This window comes from Protopterus annectens, chromosome 10.part0 (assembly GCF_019279795.1).
Source record: "Protopterus annectens isolate FY-2018-M chromosome 10.part0, PAN1.0, whole genome shotgun sequence".
NCBI classification, from domain to species: domain Eukaryota; kingdom Metazoa; phylum Chordata; order Ceratodontiformes; family Protopteridae; genus Protopterus; species Protopterus annectens.
Window position 1 is genome coordinate 1,163,850,236 of NC_056744.1, and position 26,501 is coordinate 1,163,876,736.

Sequence of the window (26,501 nt, forward strand, 5' to 3'; positions counted from 1 at the left end):
AGATGAACACGCAGCTGGCTACCCTTAATTCCATATCCAACTCCTCCATGCGCCTCCTCTCTTACGCGGCCGATGGAGCGAGCAGAGCCGCAGGGACAGGTGTAGCCTTACGTAGGCACACCTGGATGCGGCTATGTAATTTTGCGGACCCTTTCAAGACGTCTTTCACGAACTCCCCTTTTGATGGATCATCTCTCTTTGGTCCTCAAGTGAAAGAAACCCTGACTAGGTGCGAGACTGATGGCAAGACCCTTTCTGCCGTCGGAGTCCGTTTTTCGACTCCTTCCAGGCCTTACCCCAAAGGCCAGAAGGGTGGAAAGATGTGGTTCCGTAAACAATCTCAAGGGACTTCGCCTGACGCACAGAGTCGTTTTCCTACCAAAGGCAGAGGTGGGAATAACAATGGTAGACGTCGCCCTAGGGGCAGGGGGGGTCCGCAGAACCAGGGCAATCGGGAAGCCTTCCCTGACAAGCCCTTTCAGCATCCCTGAGGTGTTGCCCGACTGCCCATCTTCGGAGGCAGTCGGGGGAAGATTGTCACTGTACCCAGAAGCCTGGCTATCCCTGACTCAAGACAAATGGGTACAGTCCATCATTTCCGAAGGCTATTCTATCCCCTTTCTTCGTTTTCCAAATCAGTCAAAAAAATCCCTTCCAGATGTTCCACCCGCTCAAAGGGATCTAGCAGCTTTGGAAATTTCAAAACTGCTTGCAAAAGAGCAATTCAGCCAGTGCCAGCAGACCAACAAGGATCCGGAATCTACTCAAGGTTCTTTTTAGTTCCAAAGAAAACAGGGGACTGGAGACCGATATTGGATCTCAGTGTCTTGAACAAATCAGTCAAGAAAACAAGATTTCGGATGGTCACGCTGCAATCCATTCTTCCCCTGTTGGGCAAAGGAAACTGGATGTGCTCTATAGACCTTCGGGATGCGTACTATCACATAAAGATGAACAGACGCTCCAGAAGATTCCTCCGCTTCAGGCTGGGAACCAGTCATTTTCAGTTCAGGGCCCTGCCCTTTGGTCTCACCACTGCCCCCGGTGTTTACCAAATGCATGGCAGTGGTAGCTTCTCACCTGAGACGACAAGGATTCCAGGTGTTTCCATATTTGGACGACTGGCTTCTCACAGCTCCCACCAAGCATCTCCTTCTGATGGCCAGAGATTATACTTTTCGCGTTTGTCAAAAACTGGGTATTTCAATAAATTGCGAAAAGTCTGTTTTGTCGCCTTGTCGTACTATTACCTACATAGGCGCAAATCTAGATACTATAAACATGTCTGCAAGGCTAACTCTCCAAAGGATATCAGACATTCACAAATTGGTGTCACTTCTTCTCAACAACAACAGAATCAAAGCCAGGTTAGTTCTAAAGGTGTTGGGAATCATGGCAGCGGCCATACCTCTCCTTCCATTAGCCAGATACCACATGCGAATCCTTCAGTGGATGCTTTTTACTCAATGGTCATACCAGGAACTTCCAATGTCTCACACCATTATGATCACGCAAGCGTGCAAAAAGCATCTCATGTGGTGGATGTCTTCCCCAGCTCCTGTCGGAAGACCCTTTGTTCCACCTCCTCCGGTTGCTACTCTGACAACGGATGCCTCCCTGATCGGGTGGGGGGGGCATTATCAGGGCAGGACAGTCCAGGGCACATGGCAACCAAACGAATGCCACTTGCACATAAATGTTCTGGAGATGAGAGCAGTGCTTTTAGCGTTGCAAGCCCTTCAAGACTCTCTTCCCTTGGGAACAATTGCAATCCAGACAGACAATATGTCTGTAGTGTGGTACATCAACAAACAAGGCGGAACCAGATCATACCCCTGTGTCGAGAAGCACTCAGACTGTGGCAATGGGCGATTTCTTCTCAGCGTTTTCTGATAGCAACGCACATCCCGGAAGTCCAATCACATTGCGGACAAGTTGAGCAGAGCTATACTCATGCCTCACGAGTGGTCTCTGAAAGACTCTGTAGTGAGAGAAATTTTTCTCAAGTGGGGTCAGCCTTGCTGCGATCTTTTGCTACTCCCCAAAACAGCAAGTGCAGAGAATATTTCACTCTATTCCCTTTACCAGGCCAACCCAGCAGAGACGCTCTAGTCCAAGTTTGGCCCCGGGGACTTCTGTATGCATTTCCTCCTTTCCCACTGATCTCTCAAGTAATACAGAAAGCTATCGCTCAGAAGGCCTCATTGATCCTCATTGCTCCTTACTGGCCTCGACAAGTGTGGTTCCCCTTTCTACATCGATTTCTTTTGGAGCGACCGTGGAATCTGGACCTAGTTCCAGATCTTTTGATCCATCAGTCGGGTCAGTTTCATCGCTCCCTCCCCTCTCTGAACCTCACTGCTTGGTTCCTCCAGTTCCAACCATAGCCAGGCTTCCTCAATTATCTCACTCTGTTAGAGATATATTGATAGCTTCCCATAAATCTTCCACTCGAAAGATTTATTTGAGTAAGTGGAAACGCTTCTCATATTGGGCACAAGGAAAGGACATAGATCCATCCAACTAGTCCTTGATTTTCTAGCTGAACTCTTCCATGCAGGTTCATCTCCATCTACACTTAAGGTTCAATTGGCAGCTATTTCTAACTTCCATGTGGGTATTTCTGAATCTGCCCTAATGTCCCACAAACTTTGCAAAGCCTTTTTGAAAGGAGTTTTTCTTCTCAGACCTCCTATAAGAAATCCTCCTTCTCCTTGGGACCTAAATTTAGTTCTTGCTTCTTTGATTCTTTCCCCTTTCGAACCTGCAGCTTCCTGTTCCTTGAAATTATTATCATGGAAAACTCTCTTTCTGGTGGCTATTACATCAGCTAGAAGAGTTTCAGAACTTCAAGCACTCAGTTGTCGTCCTCCTTATCTTTTGTTTCATAAGGACAGAGTATCTTTACGAACTAACCCGTCCTTTTTGCCTAAGGTGGTTTCAACATCAAATCTAAACCAAAGCATTGACCTCCCTGTCTTTTTTCCAGAGTATTCCAATAGGTCTGAACAAAAATTACACTACCTGGATGTTCATCGTCAATTAAGGTACTACTTGGATAGAACAAAACAATTCAGAAAATCTGATCAGCTGTTTGTCTCCTATGCGGAAAGCAGAAAGGGACTTTCAGTTTCAAAGGTATCATTATCCAGATGGCTAACATCTTTGATTTCCCTGGTATATGAAATTAGACAACAAAAATTGCCTAATAAACCTAAAGCCCATTCCACCAGAGCTTTGGCTACTTCTTTAGCCTTCCAAGACAGACTGCCTATTGACACCATTTGTGCAGCGGCTACTTGGGCTACTCCTCACACTTTTATTTCTCATTATAAGTTGGATTTAGCTTCTAGGCATAGAGCTAACTTTGGTTCCACTGTTCTCAGGAGTCTGTTCCGTTAGGCCACCCGGGACAAGGTGCTAGGGACGCGTCCCATCCAGCAAGAATGAAGGCGAGATAGACAACTTAACATATAGAAGTTATGTTCTTACCATAACGTTCCATGTTAGTTGTCTTCTTCTCGCCTTCTTCTTGCGTCCCACCCTCCTTCCCCCTGGCCTGGACAGACCTAGAGGAGTTGTGATCGTGACCTCTCTTTCTACCACCTCTTTCTTAATCATATGCTATTATGCATATTTCTTGGTTCAGGATGTAGGTCACCCTTCTTTCTTCCTGTTGTTAGAGGTGGATTCTGTTTTACAATTATACTGTTACTGTTATAAGCTGGGGTTAGCTTACAAACGAGATCTGAGGTAACTCTCGCCTAGCATTGTGGGATATAAGGGGAGCCTCGAGCCGGTGGAACCAACTCTCGAGCTTTTAGAGTGGCCGAGTCGGAGCCGAGGTCGGCTCCGAACCCATCCAGCAAGAAGAAGGCGAGAAGAAGACAACTAACATGGAACGTTATGGTAAGAACATAACTTCTATTTTTGTGTTCTTATTATTTATTAATAAGTATTTTTAAACCTTTTAGCTGTGGCTGTTTTATGTAGAGATAATTTAAGCTCTAGAGTACATTGCATGTATATAGTGATATTGTCCAAGCCACTCCAAATAAGCCTTGTTGTTTGTCACATCATTTGGATAATAATATTGCACAGTAATAATTGGACCCTCTTTGATAAGGGCCTTATTAGTAGCTGATATTTGTAGGATGGTGGCAAGTGGTACTACCATATAGTCTGGGCAGAATGGGCTTAGCTGACGAACATGTGCCAGCCTTCCCCAGGAGTGTCTGTGTGTTTGTATATAACTCGTATCTCAAAGTGTGTGTGTGTCAGCTACTTGGGCAGGGACACGATGCTCTGGTTGGACAGAGAGGGTGCTGGAGGTTTTAGCTTGACCACTATACTGAGATCTGGACCCTATAGCTGTGCCAGTGGGAAGTCTTATTGGGGATCTGGAGAGAAATGAAGAAACTAGCCCCAGACTGACTGTGATCTCTGTGTGCTCTTAAGGGAAATTGTACTTTATTGTGTATTTGTTATCCTTCCCAATGTGGACACCCCTCACTGGTGTTGGTGGTGAGGATTGAGGTTCCTTGATTGTTGGGCCAGTGCACTGGCGTCACATATTAATTGTTTGGCAGTAGTGGGATATCCACACCACATATTAATTGGTTGGCACATACTAATTGGCTTGTTGTGGTGTGGATAGTGAATTACTGTAGCTTGTGTACAGTGATCACTGAAGGTGTTTTTGTACTCTAAATCAGCATTGCAGTGAATGTTCAGAATTTGGATCACAATTGTTTTATTTCTTTTGTGAGCTTAGTTAGTCAGGGAGAGCAGGCAAGCATGTTAGCAGAGAAGTATGAAAAGCTAACAAGGAGCCAGTTGGCTCAGATGTGCCAGGCTAAAGGACTGGTGCAGGGAAACCTGACTAGGGCAGACATAATTGCAGCTTTGGTCACAGCTGCATCAGGAAACAGCAACCAGGAGGATGATCAGACTGGCCATAAAGATGTACAACACTCAGGGAATGGAGAGCTCAACCTTTGTGTGGAGGACTTAAAAATCCGTCTGGAGCTAAAGAGACTTGAGTTGGAAGCCATGCATTTGGAAATGGAAGCTCTGGTAAAGGAGCGGCAGAGGCATCACGAAAAGGAGATACTGACTCTTTGCCAGAGTCATGGAGGTAATGTGGAAGGGAGTAACTGGACCCTAGAAGCACAAAAGGTCAGTAAATTACTTCCGCAGTTTACAGAGGGGGATAATTTTGATAGTTTCATTCATATGTTTGAGAGGGTATGTAAACAGTATGATGTTGACCAAAGGCTCTGGGTATGGTTCCTGACCCCCTAACTCCATGGTAAAGCTGTAACTATTTCGTCCAAAATGTATGACGTTGACTGCTTTAACTATAATGCTGTTAAGAATTGTCTGTTAGAATTTTTTAAGCTAACACCTGAAACTTATAGGAAAACGTTTTGTGGACATAGACGCAAGGCAGATGAGTGTGTGTGAATATGTTGCTGAACTGAGCACTTATTTTTATAGGTGGGTAAGTGGATGTCAGGTCACCACTTTTGAAGGGCTGGGAGAGGGAACAAGCCCTTGGCACTTTGCCTGAGGACAAGAGGATCTGGTGAACTGATAGACAATGTGCTCCTTCAGATGAGTTGGGGAAGAAGGGAGACCTATACCTACCAAGCAGGGCATCCCTGCACAGGAAAGGGACCCCAAGTACTGCTCATGGATCTAAAGGAACCCATGGTGGGCAGCCCAGACTGCCCCAACAGAATCTGCCAGTAGCAGGAGAAGCCACTAGTCCAGGTACACGTACAGGACCTATGGTTAAATGTTTTGAATGCAACCAGTGGGGCCATGTGGCTTACAGATATCCACGGAGGCAAGGTGGGGAACAAAAGGTGAGGGAACCAGCAAGTGGGAAAGACAAAATGCCAAAAGTAGGTTGTCTTGAGACAACAAGGGTACCAAATATCACAAGAGGTTATATCCGATCATAGTGAATGGCAAAGAGGCCATTGCTAAGAGAGAGATAGCCTCTGACATAACCATTGTGAAGCCTGCAATGGTTACAGAGGAGCACTACCTGCCAGGGTGATCTACTCCAGTCAGAGCTTTAGAAGGGATCCCATTCCAGATACCTTTGCCTAGGGTTCACCTTGACTGGGAGGGTGGAAAAGGAAGCCTGCAAGTAGGTATGATTGGGAATATCCCTGCAGATGTCCTGATAGGGAATGATTTTGATAGTGCAGTACCATGTGCTTGTGCAGTTACCCGGAGTCAGACTTGGAGACAAGCAGGTGAGTCTGGTAGCCTGGGGGAGACCCTGACAGACCGCATACTTGCAGCCGGTACTGGTGAGGTGGTTACTTCAGGGAGGGAGCTACCCTGTAGCGGTGAGACTGAAGGTGAGCCACAGCTGCTTGTGGGTACTGATGTTCCCTTGGACAGAGGGACTGTAAGGGTAGAGGTGAGTAGTAGTACCCAGGCTGACAGTCAGGCACCACTGTCAGATGATACCAGACTTCCTGGGGAAGGGGAGCTGGAGAGGGTTACAAAGAGAGAGTTGAGACAGGCTCAGGTCTCTGAGCCTAAATTTCAAGGCCTGAGAGAGGTAGCTAGTGAGGGACCTGATTCTCAAGGGAAGGGAGAATCTGTATACTGGGACAAAGGGTTACTGTATAAAGAGTGGACCCCTGAGGGAGGGCTAGAAGGTGAGAGAATACAGCAGTTGGTAGTGCCTAGAGCCTACCATCTGGTGCTTCTAGCCATAGCCCATGATATTCCCTTTGCAGGTTATATGGCATAAAACGTACAAAGAGACACATTATTTGGCTTGCAGGAGGTGTCTGAGGGAGATCTGGTAACTGATCTCCTCAGTGAGGCTCAGACAGACACCTCAGTGGAAGGGGTAGCAATGTTCCAGCAGATATCTCCTACCCAAGTCAGAGAAATCCAAGCAGTGTTACAGGAGATTAGGGACATGTTCACTGGGAAACCAGGGTGCACTCACCTGGTGCAGCTCCAGGTGGATACAGGACCCAAAAAGCCTATTAGACAGGCCCCTTATAGGGTGCCTGAGAGAGTCAAACAGACTCTGAGGGAGGAGATACATGAAATGTTGGAACTAGGGGTAATTCAAGAGTTCATCAGTCCCGGGGCCTACCCAGTGGTGCTGGTGCCAAAGAAGGATGGCAGCACCAGGTTCTGTGTAGACTACAGAAATGTAATTAGTCGCACAGAGTCAGATGCTTACCCCATGCCTAGGACAGATGAGGCCCTAAAGCAGCTGGGTGGGGCTAAGTATGTTACAGCCATTGATCTTACCAAGGGTTACTGGCAGTTGCCCTTGACTCCCATTGCTAAAGAGAAGTCAGCCTTTTTGACTCCTTTTGGCTTGTATGAGTTCACAAAGATGCCCTTTGGGATGAAAAATGCCCCAGCGACTTTCCAGAGGCTGGTAGATCACATCCTAGCAGGAGCAGGATGGTTTGCCCTTGCTTATCTAGATGATATTGTCATCTACAGCCATTACTGGCAAGAGCATCTTCAACATGTTAGGAAGGTGCTGGGCAGACTACAGAGGGCAAGGTTGACCATTAACCCGAGCAAATGTCAGGTGGGTATGGCAGGGCGTCTCCTACCTGGGACATAGAGTGGGAAGTGGGAAGATCAGGCCAGAACCTGCCAGAGTGGAAGCCATTCAGGCATGGCCTGCACCTGTTACCAAAAAGCAGGGAGAGCATTCTTAGGGACAGCAGGGTACTACAGAAAGCTCGTCCCCAGTTATAGTACCATAGCTTCTTCCCTCACAGACCTGACAAGGAAAAACTGGCCAGATAAAGTAGTGTGGACCCCAGCATGTGACCAGGCATTCCAGAAGCTTAAAGAAGCTTTGGGAGGACCCCCTGTGTTAGCCAGTCCAGATTACAGTAAAAAAAAATGTTGTGCAGGTGTATGCTTCAAACCATGGGGTGGGGGCTGTACTTAGCCAGATTTCTTCAGAAGGAGAAGAGCACCCAGTGGTTTATCTCAGGAGTAGGCACCATCCCAGGGAGGAATGCTATGCAGCTGCAGAAAAGGAATGTCTAGCCGTAGTGTGGGCACTGCAGAAACTTCAGCCTTATCTGTATGGAAGAAAATTCACTGTAGTTACAGACCACAGTCCCCTAACATGGTTACACAGAGCCAGCCAGCAAAATTCCAAGTTGCTAAGATGGAGCCTAGGATTGCAAGCATATGATATGTCAGTGCAGCACTGCAGTGGGATTAGCAATGCCAACGCAGATGGGCTCTCAAGACAGGGAATGGGGTAGGGTATACTCAGTAGACCTAACCCTCTTAAACAACATTTCTCAAGGGTCACTTGAAAAACTAGCTTGAGTTCTCGGGGGGGGGGGGTGTATGTGAAGGCTGCCAGCCTAGCTAGATAGGATTTTGTAGATAATTCTGCCATTTGTAAATATTAATGTAAGCCACATGCTTGTTTTCTGAAATTAAGAAAATTCTGATAAATGGGAGGGTTGGGAGGGTGGCCTAATGGTTAAGTTGTTTGCCTTACAAACACAAGGTGCAGGGTTTGAGTCTCACAAGGGATAATTGGCTAGGCTTAAAATGGCTCGCAAGAGCAGTTAGCTTAGTACTAATCTATGAACCTAAATGTTTAACTTCAAAAATGTAACCTCATTGCACTCTGCTGGAGGAAAGCGGATAAGTCAAGCACTGAATAATTGTTTGATCTCAAAACTCGGAGCCAAGATGGCTGAATGAAGGAATTCTTCTTCCTATTGTTTTGAGACCAGAGTTAATGACCAGAATTTACATGTATAATGTATTTTATTGCACTGGCTTCCTGACCAGCTCCAAGATCAAAAGGGCTGTTACACTCTGAGTTTCTGTTAGCCTTTGAAACAGATAATAATGATGTAATCTGAAATGAGTCAGTGGTACTGTGTTATCAATTTAAGGACAGAGAGAGAGAGAGAGAGAATCAGAGCATTTTGCATTTGTCTTCAGAACTGACCACTCACCAGCACTTGCCTTGCTCTATATGTAAGTTTATTTTAGAACTGTGTTTGCTCTTAAATATAGATAGGAAATAGGAAGTTTAGTCTGTTTTCTGTATTGATGTCAGGACTCTTCTACTGTATTATTTTAAGCATTTTTCTGTGATCTCTGAACTCTTGACTAGCACTGTGTAGTAAGAAGTATTATCTTGTGTTCTTATTATTTATTATTAAATATTTTTAAACCTTTCAACTGTGGCTGTTTTATGTAGAGATAATTTAAGCTCTAGAGTACATTGCATGTATATAGTGATACTGTCCAAGCCACTCCAAATAAGCCTTGCTGTTTGTCAGACTTACCATTTGGATAATAATATTACACAGTAATAATTGGACACCCTTTGAAAAAGGCCTTATTAATAGCTGATATTAGTGGCTGGTGGCAAGTGGTACTACCGTATAGTCTGGGAAGAAGGGGTATAGCTGGAGAACATGTTCTAGCATTCCCCAGGAGTGTCTGTGTGTTTGTATATAACTCATATCTCAAAGTGTGTGTGTCAGCTACTTGGGCAGGGACACAAAGCACTGGCTGGACAGAGAGGGTGCTGGAGGTTGTAGCTTGACCACTAAGCTGAGATCTGGACCCTATAGCTGTGCCAGTGGGGAGACTTATAGGGGATCTGGAGAGAAAGGGAGAAACCAGCCCCAGACTGGCTGTGATCTCTGTGTGCTCTTAAGGGAAATTGTACTTTGCTGTGTGTGTATTTGCTATCCTTCCCAATGTGGATGCCCCTCACTGGTGTTAGTGGTGAGGATTGAGGCTCCTTGATTGCTGGGTCAGTGCACGGGCGTCACAATGATGATTTACTTGTACATTAACACCTATTGGAGAACATTCGTTCTCCAGTCAGGGTGACAATGTACATTTTACCCATTGCCTAAACTGTATTACAGCCATCTGAAGTATATTTATTTGTCTGATTCTTAACTTTATATATGTACAAAACCCTTTCCAGCCATGAACATGGCTGCAGGCACAAGACCCTTTATAGGTAGTAATAAACAATATTGTAAGTATTGTAAGTAAAATAGGTAAGTAATTCTTTACAGTGAAAACAGTATTTTCATTGGAATTAATCCCATACAAAGTACCAGTTATATACATCTGTGTAATTAGTCATGGAAAGAAAATACTCCATGTAATTTTATGACCTAATACATGATAAATGATCTCTATGGCCATGAGCTAGAAGCACAAGACAGTTAAGTGAGTTAATCAAAACTGATGTCCAGATAGGGAATAACAGATTTAAACACAGGTCTTTAGGCTTTTGAGCTCATTGCATTAGCCAGCATTGACCGTGAATTGCACTTATTCTGTTATGCATTCTACTTTAATTGGTTCTTATGATAGGAAAACTTAGTCTGTAAAAATATCTTAAGCACATTTTGGATGGATCATTTACTGTAAAAACATGGAATTGCTTTATTCTGTGCCATAGTAGGTTACCAAGTTCAGTATGTGCGTCTTAACATAAATGTGTTCTGATTTTCTACAGACTGGAACAATAGAAGAAAAGATCATCCAGAGGCAAACCCATAAGAAGGCTTTGAGCAGCTGTGTAGTAGATGAAGAAGAGGATGTAGAAAGACACTTTTCTGTTGGGGAGCTGAAAGAACTCTTCACTCTGAATGAAACCACTTCTAGTGACACACATGATAAGTATGTCCATGTATAGTAATCATATTTATATTTATGCATTTTTGTTAACTGAGAGAGTCTTAATGTGCATGCAGCTGTTTTGCAAGAGAAGACCCTGATAAGGTAAATTTGACCAGGATGCCAGGAAAGCCCCTTGTCTTCACCGGCAAGTGTCACTGGATCTTTAAATTCCTCCTCAGTTGCAACCATTACAGGAAGACAATACCTTAATTTAGTATCTCACCCAAGTTCAATTATTCTTTGGTTTTGGTGTTTCAGCACATTATTGGATAAAATAGCAGGAAATTTTAGTTTTGGTGTGTGTGTGTGTGTGTGTGTGTGTGTGTGTGTGTGTGTGTGTGTGTGTGTGTGTGTGTGTGTGTGTGTGTGTGTCTGTGTGTCTGTGTGTCTGTGTGTGTGTGTGTCAAAGCTAGGTGAAATAACTTACAGGGATTATTAAGTATCACAGTTTTAAAAACTACTTCCAAAGACATCGAGAAACAGATCCAGCTTATGGACGACTATGCATGTCCTTTGAGGAATTAAATAAGCTACATTCAAAGATTTCCAGCAGTCTTCTTGGTGACACTGAGATATCTGCTAGCAAGTTCTGTAGCCTGGCAGAGATGTGCAGAAATGTTTCGAAAAATGTGCAAAGACTGTTATGAGTCTTAGTACATGTTAGTGATTTTAATTAATGATGGATTCTTACAGTACATAATTGATGACCCTCTTTGGTGGCACTACCATTGGGCTCCTTCTGCCTTCCATTACAGTCTGGCCTTTTTCTTCTAGAATACTGCCACTCTTGTGGGTTCATGCCTTGACAACATGTATTGCACTAAAAGAGCATGCCTAATGCCCGACTCTACCATTTCTTTTCAGCAACATGTATAGTTCCCATCTAAGTCTTAACTTAGTTCAGCAGGTAAGTATATACATTAAGTGCATGAGGAAATAAAACTGTGGCTTCCAAGTAAGTGAAGACCCACTCTGGTAGTGTCTACTGCCTAGGAGAGGGACATGATGTAAAGTACTGTCCTAAGTGCCAGCATTTCATAGGTTCATAGGTAAGTACGAAGCTGTCTGCCCAAGGGCATTTATAAGCCTAGCCAGAAAATGTTGGCTTTCGCCACCCCCCTAGAATAGTTCCCTGTTCCCATCATCAAAGTCATCCTCACACTTTGGAGGGTGATAAAAATCTAGGCCTTCATCTTTACAAGGATGATAGCTAATCCCACAGGTATTAGAAATGAGTCCCACATGCACAGTCCCAAGGACTTTGCAAGTGCACTATCATAAGGCTGGAGAAATGGAGAAAAAGCCACAATCAAGCACTTTTGGTGTAAGTCCATTTCACAGATAATTCTCTGGTCACTGCACATGATGAGTTCATTCTTCATTTATAAAAGGCTTAGGCTTGAGGGATCCAGAAGAGGAGCACCAGCAAGTTCACACCTTCAGTGCTGTCTCCTGGGATGTAGGCTTTGTCCTTCCCCCTGATCAATCCTCTGGAGCATGCTAGTCCCCCTGATCAATCCTCTGGAGCATGCAAGTGACCCACATGAACTCAGGGATTGGTCCTTGAGTTCTTTGGCCATGGATTGGAGATTGTATTCTAGGCTGAAGACACTCCTCCCCAGCTCTCCTTGTGAACCTAAAAGGATTTAATGGCTGTTGTAGATAGGCTATGCCAAGTCCTTCTATGCTAGGGGTCATGTTCAGGTCTTTAAGATCATGTAGATGTTTGGACCTGCCCAAGCAGGTGTATGATAATATAATAAATAGTGTGGCTTAAAACCATCACTGGAACCAGTGGAAACCATTCATGTCCCCTTGCATCAACTGGCAGCCACAGTTGCCAGAGCTAGCACCCTCTTCACCCAGCATTTGATGTCAAACATTTATACATCTTACTCTGTGCAGGTTAGCCATGTACGATATTTCCAAGCTGTTGTGGTTTTAAGAGCTTCACATTAGGAGTCTGAGGATACAAAGGCAATTATCTCTGCTATGGATCCCTTGTTTTGTAACACCTTGGAGCTTATTGTGTTCATCGTAGACTGTGGCTCTGATCCTTCCCCTTAGAAATGCTTTATTAGTACTTGGGGGGGGGGGGTAGATCACAAAAAGAGCAATAGAGCATCCCCCCAAACCATGGAGTCAGTTTTACAGGATGCCGTTCATGCTACTTTAAAAAGCACCACAGACTTGCCCATACAGCTTTCAAGAACGCAAGTGCTCTCTGTGCATCCCACTAAGTGGAGTGTGATCTAGAACAAGTGTCCTCAAACTGACTATTATGTGATCTTCTTAGTCCGTTACAGAAGTTCCGGACTCCTGCAATGAGAGACACATAGTACCACACAATGAGCCTAAAACCTTGGACCGAATGGGCAAGAGATGTTCTTCACTGCCGTGTTATGGCTTAGGGCCATCGACTCTTTGTATCAGCCATCTAAATTTCAATACGTCAGGTGGATTAACACTGGAAAAGTATTCTTCCATCTTGAGTTTAAATTCACAGAGGAAATGCTCCAAACTGTTTATAAGGTCTCCAAAATGGGCTTCTAAGGCAGCTGCTATAGTTCTGACCGTGCTTACTCTAGTGCTAAGATGGCAGGATAAGATATATGCCTGAGTAGGATGACCTGGCTGAGGATATCCTTCTGTAAAGAGGAGCTCAGGATGTTCATCCTGCACACTTTTTTCAAAGGGCATAATTTTGTTCTGCCAGCCTTCACAGGGCATGATGGATGAACTCTTGAAGGAAAAGCAGGCCTTCTGCACTGTGGAGGACCCCCGTGAGCCCATTTCAGTGCCATGTACCCTTGTAGACCAAATAAGACAGTCAGATGTTTCACACCTTTGCTCCTCAGGTGCCAGCCAAGTCATCAAAGAGGACAATATCACCAGCCCATCTATCACAGTCCTGACTGCTTCCTGGACCTGACTGTTAAAGGGGTGGTTCTTCAAGTGTTCTGCAGCTTAGCTGCCTGACTACCACCCAGACAATGTTAGTTCAGCTAACAGTTTGGGTGCCTATTGGATCTGATGGTGGGTGAAAAGGACTGGCAAGGCTTAACCTTGCTTACAGTACTTTGGAGGGAGGGGAGGAACATGTCCTCATGAGCACACATTCTGCAGTAGAATTCCAGATAGAAACTGGGGATAACATGGAGATTCTTGTCTACAAGAGAACAGGGGCTCTCTGATCATGTTACCTGGTGACATGGTGTGCTGCACAAAGGCCCACTGTACACCAACCCCTTGGATGCCAACGAGTATGTGTGAACAGTCAGGACTGCAAAGAACAACCCAGATCCTCTTCAGAATGACTGCATCACTCCCATTAACACTTATCCTTACCTCTGCAGAATGAATGGGCTGTAGGCCTCTCATTCAGGGAACCAGTGGATTGGCAGAGTGCGCAGAAAGGTAAGCTGAATAATCAGAAGAAAACAGAAACATTTTAAAAAGTTTTATACAACTTGGAAAGTAGTCACCAAAGACCACTGGGTTTTTGTAGGCTTATTCATAGCATGAACATGCATTAGAATGGTTAGGTTTTCTCTAAGTAAGGGCTGTGCTCAGAGACCAGGCTGCCCTGCAAAAGACTTTTAATAGACCAAAACTGTACTTCTTAAAGCAGCCCTAAAGATTCATTCACCTCTGGGACAAGGCCATAGGGTTCTACTCCCACATTTTCCTTGTTTTGAAGAGCATGGAAGGTTTCCATTGTATTCTTGACCACAATGACTTCAGCAAGCACATCCTGTACCTCATATTTGAAATAGTGGTTCTATGGATGGGGGATCATACCCCTATTGTCATGGGACATTTGGATTGTGTTACTGGATGAGGATGGATTTTACTTCTGACACATCATTCACTGGGATCCAGCCTTCTTCATTTTACTGTGGGAGAACACTGCTTTCAGTGCAAAGTTATTTCATATGGACATTCATCTGTATTCAGGGAGTTTCCCTAGCTGTTGACCATGATGGCTAAAGCCTAACAAAAGTTTTTCCACTTACTCCCGTGCTTGGTTGATTGGCTGCCAGTTGCTCTTCTTATTGCTTTGGCTGTTTTGGATGATTTCCTGGTGGTATCTCTGACATTGCTGTTCCATAACTGCAGTCTCAGAGGTGAACATAAAAAAGGAAAGTTTATATTCTTCTTATATCATAAGATTGTCTCTAATAACATGGAAGTACACACTTTTCATGTATTGCTCATTCCAGACAATGGAGATAACCCAGAACCTTTAGGAAATTGACTGGCTGGGTATGGGAACTGCTGCAATTCCAAGTATAGCTCCCATCATGCAGGACCACAACAGTCAGCATTCAAAATAAGTTAGGCTGCAAAGTTCCTTCATTTATATGTCTCAGAAATGGCTCACTTAGGGCCGTGATTTTAGTTAGGCACATCAGCTAATGTCAGGTTGTCTGCATGTTATGGCATCCACAAATCAATTCTTAGCCAAATTTCCTAAGCATAAAAGGAAGAAGGAAAAATGCCCCAGACATAGGACCTCGGACAACGACTACTTACAGTCAGCCAGTCCTCCCTGGCTTATTATCACTGACGAAGGTGAGACACTTTCACCCCCCCCCCTTCTGCGACCAAGCTGGTGGTGCAAGCCTCTGTCAACACCTGTTCAGAGTCCATTATGCCGTTGGGTGCCTCAGCATCTGCTCAGGACTCAGTTCGTCGGTTCTTGGGTCCAGGACTGCTTTACAAGTCTCTGCTTCTGATGACCACAGTATTGCCGATGACTCAATGACACCAGGCCATGGCAACTATCAGTCTACCAAGGGAGATGGGCATCCATGCTTCAGATGTCACCAGGCCTAAACTGAGAGCTGCTTCTAAGAAAATGGCTTCCTCTCAGCCCAGCCTAGGCTTACCGGCTCCCACTCACAGGCTTATCAGCAGGACAAGGTTTACAAAGGGCCTGAGATTAACCTTGTTGAGAGGTTTCCTATTGTAATAGTACAGTTACATACAAACGCTGCTCTTGTAGTTAGAGCCCAATATAGTGTGTACAGCACAAGGATTACCAAGGGGCAAGGGATTAACCTCGTCGAGAGGTTTCCTTTTTTAATAGTATAGATACAAACAAACGCTTCCCTTGTAGTTAGTGCCCAGCATAGTGTGGAAAGCGTTAACTCCTACTCTACTGATTGGAAATACACTGCATTGTTACTAGACCTGTATGTATTAAATACCTTTTGCTTAGAAAGAGAAGGAACCTTCCACTAACAACTGTTTAGCACCCTACTATTGTACACTATTACTGAATCTACCTCCTGCTGAATGTATCTCATACATAGTTCTATGTACAAATGTATTATACCTACTGCTGCTAGCTTTGAATATTGCCTGAATAACTGATACTGGGAATTGCAAATATTGTTTTTTAACCTGTTACCTGTATTTCGTATACTTTGGTACCTCTCCTTACATTCTATTTTTCTAACCACAGCTGCTCTTTCAATTATTGTTATTTTTTCTTTGTATTCCAGCATTAAAGCCTAGTGCTCCTCATCGGGTTGTCCCTTCCCTGCTGGCTTATCTCTCCCGGTTTCCCTGAAGCTACGAAGCTGGCTATCTGTACTGGCACCCAGGAAGCACCCCTATCGCCTCTTGAGTAAAGGCTGTTAAATTCCTTTTCTCACCTGCATTGGCTGTATGTCCATTTTTTGTTTAATTTACTTGGTGTTCGTATCCTCTTGTGAGCGGCACACACGCAGTACAAGCTAAAGCTGCCCCTATCCCTTACTCACCTGCATACTATTTAGTCGCCATATCCCCTAATATTTATTTCTTACTACTCACCTGTCCCTGCTAGTCTTCCCAAAACTGAGACATCCTGCTTGCCTTGCCTCTTCTGTCTCCTCTTTATCTCTCAATTACCTCTTTCTGGCTGCTGCACTCCTTTTCTCTGTTTCTCCTACTTTTAGTTCACTTACGACTGGATCTTACATATTAATTTCCTGCTTATTTTCTACTTCTTCCTCCCTGTGTCCCTCTGCAAACTGTATATATTACTTCCCTATACCTTGCACCTACTGTCTCCTTGTATTCTCACTGTACCCTTTCATGTTTTTTTCACCTAAGCTATACTTTTTTCCCACTTATACCTGCACCTGTTAAATTTACTTGTATACTGCCTGAACCCTCTCAGGTTCCTTAACTAACTTTCCCTTTCTTGCTTTTTACACTGCGTAGTTTAGGCAACTCGTGGTGTTAACTTCCCTGCTTAGCTGATTGTTTTCTGCTCTCCTCTCTAACTGTTTCTGCCCCGCTTCGCTCCCCTCCCTACCCCCTTATCCCACCCACCCCACATGTCCTTAGCTTTATACCCCTTACACCACACCCCCTCTATAACTTCACCTATCACTGGCTCATACCTCATCTACAACTTCCTCTCAACTATACCTTCCTCAATCACCTCTCCTATCACCTGACTATACTTAAAGGTATATTCTTATCTTGTCTCTTCCATCTAGCTACACATCCTTAAACTATACTCTTACCAAAGTCTTTTAGTCTATTCCTCTTTTTCAGACCTCAACATGTCTACAGACATCCACAATCCTACTTCCATGATCTCTGTAAAAGACAATACTCTAAAAATACTAATACTCCTACTTATTACTTCCTTTTCTCTCACTATGCCCTATTTCTTAACCTCCTATGAAACTAAACTCAATTTCCACTTCAACTACTCTCCTAAACACACAACCTCAAATTATAAAAGCCTAAACTTTACTCAATTAAACATTACATCTACCTCTTGTTACCTCTTAGCTAAATATCACAGATTGTCTCACATAAAAATTCAGAACCTCTTGATTAGGAAACTAAAATACTTACTGAACTTCCCTAACAAATCTCACTTGGAATACAACCACTCTACCTTGGTAGATGGCGACATCCACCCCAACCCAGGTCCATCTAATTTTTCAGCTGAAGCTACACCTGCTTCTCTAAACACTTCTCTTCAATTACCAACCTCCCATACAAATACTCTACTCATAGGACACCTTAATATCCAAAGCGTCAATAACAAAATCACCCAACTCCACTCTCTTCTTGATCACCACTCCTTTGATATTCTTTGTTTAACTGAAACCTGGTTAAAACCCTTTACTAAAGACACTGAAATCATACCACCAGGTTATAATATCTTGAGACTCGACCGCAATGGTAAAAAAGGCGGAGGAGTAGCACTATTGTTCAAAACTGAACTAAAAATAACATTAGTACCCTATGAGAACCTTGGATTTACTAAAACTGAACTTCTTATCTCAAAGCTGCAACTAAACCTCAAAAAATCTATCTATATCATCTGTATATATCTACCTCCTGGAAATAACTCTACTACCGTAGAAAATATCCTCAGTTGGGCCTCATCCACCTACCCACAAGAAACCATAATACTAGGAGACCTCAACCTAGACTGGTCCTCAATATCCACTAACAACCCAGCATCTCATATTAATCTCCATGGCTTCACTCAAACAATTAACACCACTACTAGGATTAACAAAACTAATAACAAAGAAAGTATTCTTGATTGGATTTTGGTAAACAAACCTCTAGTTAAATATCAGTCTGGAACGCTACCTGATGACATTAGTGACCACAACCTAACCTATATTATAAGACAAAAAAATGCCTCTAACTGCTCTCCTTTATTTAGGACCCTACGTAACCTCAAATGCTTTAACCCAACCCAATTTAAAACTGAACTAAAGGCCTGTAACTGGAACCCACTAAAAATACTTCCTCTTCAAGAAGCTGTTAATTACTTTAACACCACATTCCTAACTATTCTAGATAATCATGCACCAAAACGTTCTATTAGAATTAAAGCTAAGCCAGCCCCCTGGCTAACTAAAGAGACTAGACAAAAAATGTCACTTAGAAACAAATCTTGGTTAAAATGGCGAATTAGCAAATCTCCCATAGACCAACAGACTTTCAGGCATCTGAGAAACAGTGCCAAAAAAGCAATCCTCTCTGACAAAAGGAACTACTATAGCAATCTTCAGCAAGTGAATCACAATAACCCTCAAAAATTCTGGTCAACCCTAAATAGGCTTCTTCACCCTGGACAGACTACCACCCCCTCCCCTTCTGGGTCTGATAGAATTTCTCCCCTTGATACTGCCAACGCTTTTAACTCATTCTTCATTGATACTATTAATTCCTTGGCCTCCCATCTCTCCAGTGACAATACTAGCATCCATGACCATGCATCCTCCAAACTACCGACCTTTAGGATACAACCCATCTCCACTACCTTTATACAGAGATGCATTCTCAAACTTAAACCTTGTACCCCCTCAGCTGACCAGCTTCCTTCTGAATTCCTTCAAAAAGCAGCCTCTGAAATCGCTTATCCCATATCTATTCTCATTAATAGGACCATAAATGAAGAAACCATCCCTGATATATGGAAAATCTCTCACATCATACCTTTACATAAAGGAGGAAACTCCTTTGAACATTCTAACTACAGGCCCATAGCCCTATTGTCCCCACTCGCAAAGATAATGGAAAAATGTGTCCACCATCAGTTAATGAATCACCTAATACAAAATAACATTCTGACAAACTGTCAACATGGCTTCAGGCCCTATCATAGCACAACTACTGCTCTGCTCTCCTTTACAGACATTATTAACAATAATCGCAACAATAATATCCTGTCTTCTGCTCTCTTCATTGACCTGTCCAAAGCCTTCGACATGGTTAACCACTCCCTCCTATTAAAAATTCTTGAATCCCTTTCCTTAGGACCTGAGGCTATCCACTGGTTCAGTTCATATCTCACCAACAGGAAACAGGCTGTCCTCTGGGATAACAAACTCTCATCTCTTCTACCTATTTCACTTGGGGTCCCCCAAGGCTCTATTCTTGGACCTCTTCTTTTCTCCCTCTTTATAAATGACTTACAATTAGCCATTCCACAGGCTAATTGCATTCAATATGCTGATGACTCCACACTTATTTGCTCTGCTAGATCCATTTCCGAACTTCAAACTAACACTCAAGCTGTATTTTCTAAAGTCGAAACCTGGTTCCTAAAACATTGTCTACTCCTAAACGCAAAAAAGACCAAACTACTACTCTTTAAGCCTACTACCAGATCCCCTACATTTGACTTCACTATCATGTCGAATGATGGAACCATTATATCACCTGACTCTACTACCAAATTGCTAGGTGTCACGATTGATAACAATCTCTCCTTCGACTTTCATATCAACAATACCATTAAATCTGTAAACAGGAAACTTGGCTCTCTATATAGAATCAAAACTTTTTTAACCTTCCCAGCTAAAGTTAATCTTGCCCACTCACATCTTATTTCCACACTTCTCTATGCCTCACCTATCTACACTAATCTCAAGAAAAACAATCTCTCTAAACTGTCTACCACTTACAATAACATAGCTAGATTTGTTACTGGGAAGCAATTTAGAACCCACCATTGTCTGAATCTGCAACAACTTAACTGGCTTGAACTGACAAACATGTTGCTTCTATCCCAACTTATGTTTGTCCAAAGAGCTTTTTACCAACCTCTTAATACACCTGCTCTTTCTAACCTCTTAAGCCCCTACTCAAACCTGAACTCACTCCGCTCTTCTAGCAAACTGCTAGTTACCTTAACCAAATCTAATAACCTTGCTGGTGATTCCCTCTTCTCAAATGCCATTGGGAAACACTGGAATAAACTTCCTCCCGAACTTACTTCAATTGCATCTACTGCTCTGTTTAAACAAAAACTAAGAGTCCACCTTAAAAACCACTGGATATGTTCCTGCTCTAAGCCTGATTAAAATGTTCTTGTTTTTCTCCTCCTCATGGCTATTTGTCTCTCTCTTTCTGGCAATACATATCTCTTTAAATCTGCACCTTCTTTCGATTAATGTTCTCTCTTTTCCTTGGTTTCATGCTTTCTCTAAATGGTTCCAAAGATGAAATTATGTTGAACATGTTGTTTATACCTTTATATGATTAATCATTCTTGTCTTGGAGTGAAAGTCCTACCACTTTTTTTAATCTGTTATTTTAATCTGTTATTATGAATTGTTTTGTTTATTGTATCTGTCTTGTCTACATGTGGAGCTTTTCTCCCCGGGCCTCTGCTGAAAATGGAAATATATCCAGTTAGACTAGCCCGGTTAACAAATGTAAAATAAAAAAATAAAAATAAAACTTTGTAAGATTGGCTGAGGACATTATCTCCCTTGTTAGAGGCAGGTAACCCCAGATGAATCCTCCCCAGGAAAAAGAAAAAGGGATCCCCTTCCAGAAGTTCTTTTTCACCCGTTAGAATCAGATGAGAATTCTGACCACGATGATTCTGTTTTTGAAGAGGGCCCTTTCATGACATCCTTTGAAGACTCAGACTCTGAGGAAAACCTGACTTCTGCTTCCCTTTTGAGGATTTACCTTTCAGGGAAACCGTGCATGCCTTGAGGGAACAATTTCAGGGGGAAGCCCAGGATTAACCCCAGTCCAAGAAAAGAATAAAGGAAATTCTCAACCTTCCAGAACATAAACCCCTCACCATTCTGCCTGTTTTAGAGGCTGTAGATGAAGTCTTTCAGGACTCTTCCTTGAAGCCAGACTCCCTCCCTCCTGCCCCTAGGAAAACCTGGCAGGTTTAATAGGATTTTGGATTCTTATAAACATCTCTTCAAGAATCCTACAGCTGACCCAGAGGTTGTGACCCCCGGCCCCAAAGGAGACAGAGCTAGCTCCTCCAAAACCCCCCTGCCCACAAATAAAGAAAGTAGGGCCCTGGATAGATTTTCTTTGGGGCATTAAATTGTCAGTTCCACATGATTAAATACTAGGAAACTTTACTGGATCAGATGAAAGAGAAGCGTATGACTTTAGAGAATGGTGGTCTCCCTAAGGAATTACTAGACCTTTGCAATTCCAGCTCCCAGCTACTAAAACATTCCCTTCACTGTGGATATGATACTATGGAAGCCGCCAGCAGGGCTGCAGCTACAGACTGTATCATTAGAAGACACACTTGGTTGAGGGAACAGTCCCTCCCAGAGCATGATAAATCTAATCTCTTGAATGCCTCCTTGGACAAGGGCTTTCTCTCTGGCCCCAAAGCAGAGGGTGTGCTCAAAAAGATGGAAGACAAGGCCAAGTCTGTGCAGACTGTTAAAAACGTTCTGCAGGTGCAACCCCCATGTTTCAGTCAAAACTACCCTTCTAAACATTGGTCCTTTCCTTCCCAATCTAAAGCTAGGCAAAGAAAGCCATGTATGGAAAGGAGACAGAAACAGCACCAAACACCCAGGCAGTAGCATTCAGAAACTTCTAGACCAGGGAGTTCTAGACCACAGGCCCCTGATAGGGAACAACCATGACTCATCCATGGTAGTTCCCCTCCCTCCCTCTCCCAGACTAGGAGGAAGGCTAGCATTATTCCAAAGGAATTGGTCCCTCATTACTTCAGGCCAGTGGGTACTAAACATTATATCAGGGGGGTTACAAACTCATATTCATGCAGCCTTTGAAACCCTCAGCTTCCCAGACAGTCCCCCAAACCAAAGGACAGAGGCTCTGTTCCAAATACAGATGCTATGTGCCCAGGCCTCAGTGGAAAAGGTCCCAGAACACCAAAAAGGAAGGGGTTTCTATTCCAGACCCTTCCTAGTTCCCAGGAAGGAAGGCACATGGTGGCCTATATTGGACCTGTCTGCCCTCAACCATTTCCTACTGGTTCCAAAATTCAAGATATTGACCCTTCAAAAACTTTTGCTCATGATCTCTCCAAAGGCATTCATGGTTACCCTAGATCTAAAAGACACATACCTATATATTCCCATGGAGGAATCACACACGAGCATCTTATGCTTCAAAGCAGATACCAGGCACTATCAGTTTTGTGCTCTACCCTTTGGCATGTCTGCTGCTCCCATGGTTTTCACAACGTGCTTACCCTCTCTAATTGCCTTCTGCAGAACAAAGGGGGTACAAATTTACCCCTCTCTGGACAATTGCCTTATCCAGGCTACAAGCCTGACAAAGCTCAACTCAGACTTGATGTTCACCCATAATCTCTTAACCTCCCTGGGGTTCACCTTAAGTCATTGGAAATTCCATATAGACCCCTCAACCAGGATTGTGTTCCTGGGGGCCCTACTGGATTCTGCCCTCCAAAAGGCTTTTTTGCCTCTGGATAAGGTCTTTTCCCTGACTTTGTACTTCTTGCATCTTCATGATCTCCTGCCAGGTTACACATGAGGAAACGCCAGTGGTACCTCACAATGTGTGGTACCAGTATGCACAATCATTCTCAGCCAAGATCAAGCTAATTCCTTGCCTCAAGGAGGTGTTTGCATGGTGGGCCTGAACTTGCCTCCTCAATTCAGGACTCCCCTTTAGATTCACCCCCCCAAGAAGTAGCCAGGGAGAGCACATTTCAACCACTTCCAGACCCAAGGGAAGTGGGACCACAAGCTCAAAGACAAACACATAAATTTAAAGGAACTTACGGCAGTCCAGAAAGGACTAGTAGCCTTGAGAGAGAAATGAAAAACAGGGGTGCTGGTAGTGAAAACAGACAATACCACAGTCATGTGGTACATAAGCAGAGGGGAATTCACTTTCATCCTCTCTGCCACCTAGCAGTGGATGTTTGGGAGACTGCACAACCAACTAGCAAACCATCTCAGCAGAAGTCTGTCAGACCCCCATAAGTGGCAACTGTAACAGGAAACTTTTCTTAGTATAGCCAAAAAATGGGAAGTTCCTCAAGTAGACCTTTTCGCCACCAGGGAGAATATTCCGTTATAAAAGTTTTCCTCCAGGACAAAATTAAGTCATCCTGGAAGACAGATGCTTTCTCCTTGCCGTGGAAAGGCCTCTTCATCTATGCCTTCCCTACGATTGCTGTGCTCCCCAGGGTGCTCCTAAAATGAGGGAAGAAGGACCAAGAGTAACACTAATAACACCAGACTGGCCCAGCCAGCACTGGTACCTTTTACTACTCAGCTTAACCAGTACAAAATCATGGCAGCTGCCACAGACCTTCTGACACAGGACAAGGGAAAGATTTTGCACCCCAACTTGTGAACCCTCAAATTATCAGCATGGAGAGTACCCTAACATCTTGGAGAGATACTATCCTAGACAAACAGATATTCTGAAAGAGGCTGGAATGCCTAGCACTAGGAAATTATACTCTGCTAAATGGAAAATATTCTCCCTTTGATGTGGCAACATGATCGGAATCCTCATCTAGCCAAGATCTCTGTCATCCTGGCTTATCTGGTCAGTCTGTTTGACAAAGGACTGTCCTACTCCTCCATAAAGATTCATGCCTTGGACATTTCAGCTCACATTCCTGCCCAACCTCCTATCTTCTCTCACCCCCTTATGAAACAGTTTTTTTAAAGGGGTGATTCATGTCAGGCCATCCAGAAGTCCACAGGCCGCACCCTGGAACCTTATTTTTGTTGTGGAGAAACTTGACTCTTTCACCAATCCAACCAGCTACCTCTACTGACTTAAAATTCTTGACATGGGAGACTGCCTTAAAATTCTTGACATGGGAGACTGCCTTCTTATTAGCCATCACTTCTGCTATAAAGGGTTTCTGAACTGCAGGCACTCATGGCAATGGAACCTTTCTTCATTTTCCACCCAGAAAGAGTCCCTCTCAGAACTAACACCTCCTTTATACTCAAGGTGGTGACAGACGTTTCCTTAAATCAAGCTACACATCTGCCTATCATCTTCCGCAAACCACATAACCCAGGAGAAGGAGATTTTCATTCCTTGAACGTGCATAGGCAGATCTGTTATAATCTTGGCAGAACAAACACTTTGAGAAAATCAAATCTGCTGTTTGTGGCCTTTGCCACCAGTTTTGAAGGGAAACCCGTTTCCAAGCAGACCATCTCTAAGTAGATCTCTTACTGTATTGCCTTTTGCTACAGCCATCTTGGTAAGAAGCCACCTGATGCTATCAGGACACACTCAGGGCACCTGCTGTCTCTACTGCCTTCCTAAAACAGGTATACACCAAAGATATCCTGGAAGCTGCTACCTGTTCTTTAGTGCATACGTTTACCAAACATTACCATTTATCAGCCTTCACCATGTCCAGAGTAGGATTTGTTACTGCCATCCTCTTCTCTCCTTAATCTACTATCCACCCTTCTTCTCAGCTTTGGGAATCATCCCAATAGTCAGGACTGCAACAGTGAATGCACAAAGAACATAGTACTGTTGTGTATACTTACCATAAATGTAAATGTTTAAGTGTATTCACTGTTGCAGTATCCTTTCCCTCCCTCCCTATTCCCCCCAGCCTAAAGGGTAGGGGCTTGAACAAGCTTCTTCTGAAGTCAGGGGCTCCTTTCTCTTGCCCCTTTCCTTTCTTAGGTTCAGTATCAGACCCTTGACAGGGCCCCTATTTTCAGGGGGCAAGAAAAAACTGAGATCATGACGTCAGCTGAATTCCCTTGTACCTGAGCATGCTGACGTCGGTCAGGGTGTCCACATGCTGTTGGGAGAGGGAGATTTTTCTCTGTTAGTCGAGTCAGCCAAGGGCTTCTATGGAGGGAAATCCCACTAGTCAGAACTGTAACAGTGAATACACGTGAACATCTACATTTATGGTAAGTATACAAAATGGTAATTTATTTGCTGCCAATGTGCGGGATACCCACTTTGACACCAGGATGTGCCTTCTTTGTGACTTGCAGGCCCTGTTCAATGGGCATCTAAAAGAGCAACTGGCCCATAACATTGTCTTACCCCTGTGAGTGATGGCTCGGTTTTTCTTGCGTGTACATTACCCCAGGCATTCTTCTCCTCCTACCTGCCTTTCTCTTCTGCCTCACCTCAGCCATCCCTTGGTACCTTCCCAACCTAAATTTATTTTCAGAAAACTAAAAAAGACATTCTGTTTCTCAAAAAATCTCTTTCTCTCCCCAACATGCATGCCTAATGGGTTACCCTTCTGTGTTTATCCCAGTTTGCTGTTCTTTTCTGCCTAGTTTCCTCTATATTGATATGGTAACCTGAGTTGCCACATTGCTGTGCACAGCTACATTGGTATGTCTTTTGGCAACAGTTCTGACCTGTGCTGCCTTTTTGTGACTGTCTGCTGCTGAGTGCAACCGTTGGTCACTGCATTGTATGCAGCAGCACTGAGCACCTCCTGTACGTGTGTGGGTTAGCTGTTACATTATTCCTGTTGTCCATCTGCCCTGCTTTATCCTGTTCATGCCATATGCTGCCATAGTACTGTTCTTCATGTTACGACTGCACCTCTAATTTCTTATGAGGTCCTTAACTTGGCATGCAGATGCTGTCTCCTGACTGATACATTTCTGACTAGCTCTTCAGTACTTTGTGCAGTGAGCTGCTCCAATATTAGCACTCCACAGTTGTCTGCGAGTCCAAGACAATGTTTTCAGTTAGTTGTCGTGTTCAAAGCTGCTTATTGTTTTCTGTACTGTATGGGTCTGATTTAAATATAGTGTCACTATTGCTCTTCATTCTTCACTAGTATGTTCTGTCCTTAGTAGAAGCAATGTCCTTTGGTCTTTCTCCTCATATGTGCATTCTTCAGTTTGTCTGTCTTTTTGGGATTTTATTCCTGAATGTGCGTTTAAGCTGTACACTCGTAGGTGTAGCTCAAGTAGTGAGATGCACTGGTATTCTGTAGCCTTTTAGCATACTGTGCAGCTTTTGGCTCCAGGGAATGCCCTTAGTTTTAATTATTATTATTATGGCCTTACTGATGTTTGACATGA

General features: G+C 43.7%; 1 protein-coding gene across 1 annotated transcript in view; it reads left to right on the top strand.

The window, feature by feature from the left end:
• The window catches only part of RAD54L (RAD54 like), a 652,988-nt gene that overhangs the window by 526,975 nt on the left and 99,512 nt on the right, over positions 1 to 26,501 (top strand). The window contains exon 17 of the mRNA XM_044085902.1: positions 10,535 to 10,698. Within this exon, the coding sequence (XP_043941837.1) occupies positions 10,535 to 10,698 (164 nt within the window). The remainder of the gene's footprint in view (positions 1 to 10,534; positions 10,699 to 26,501) is intronic.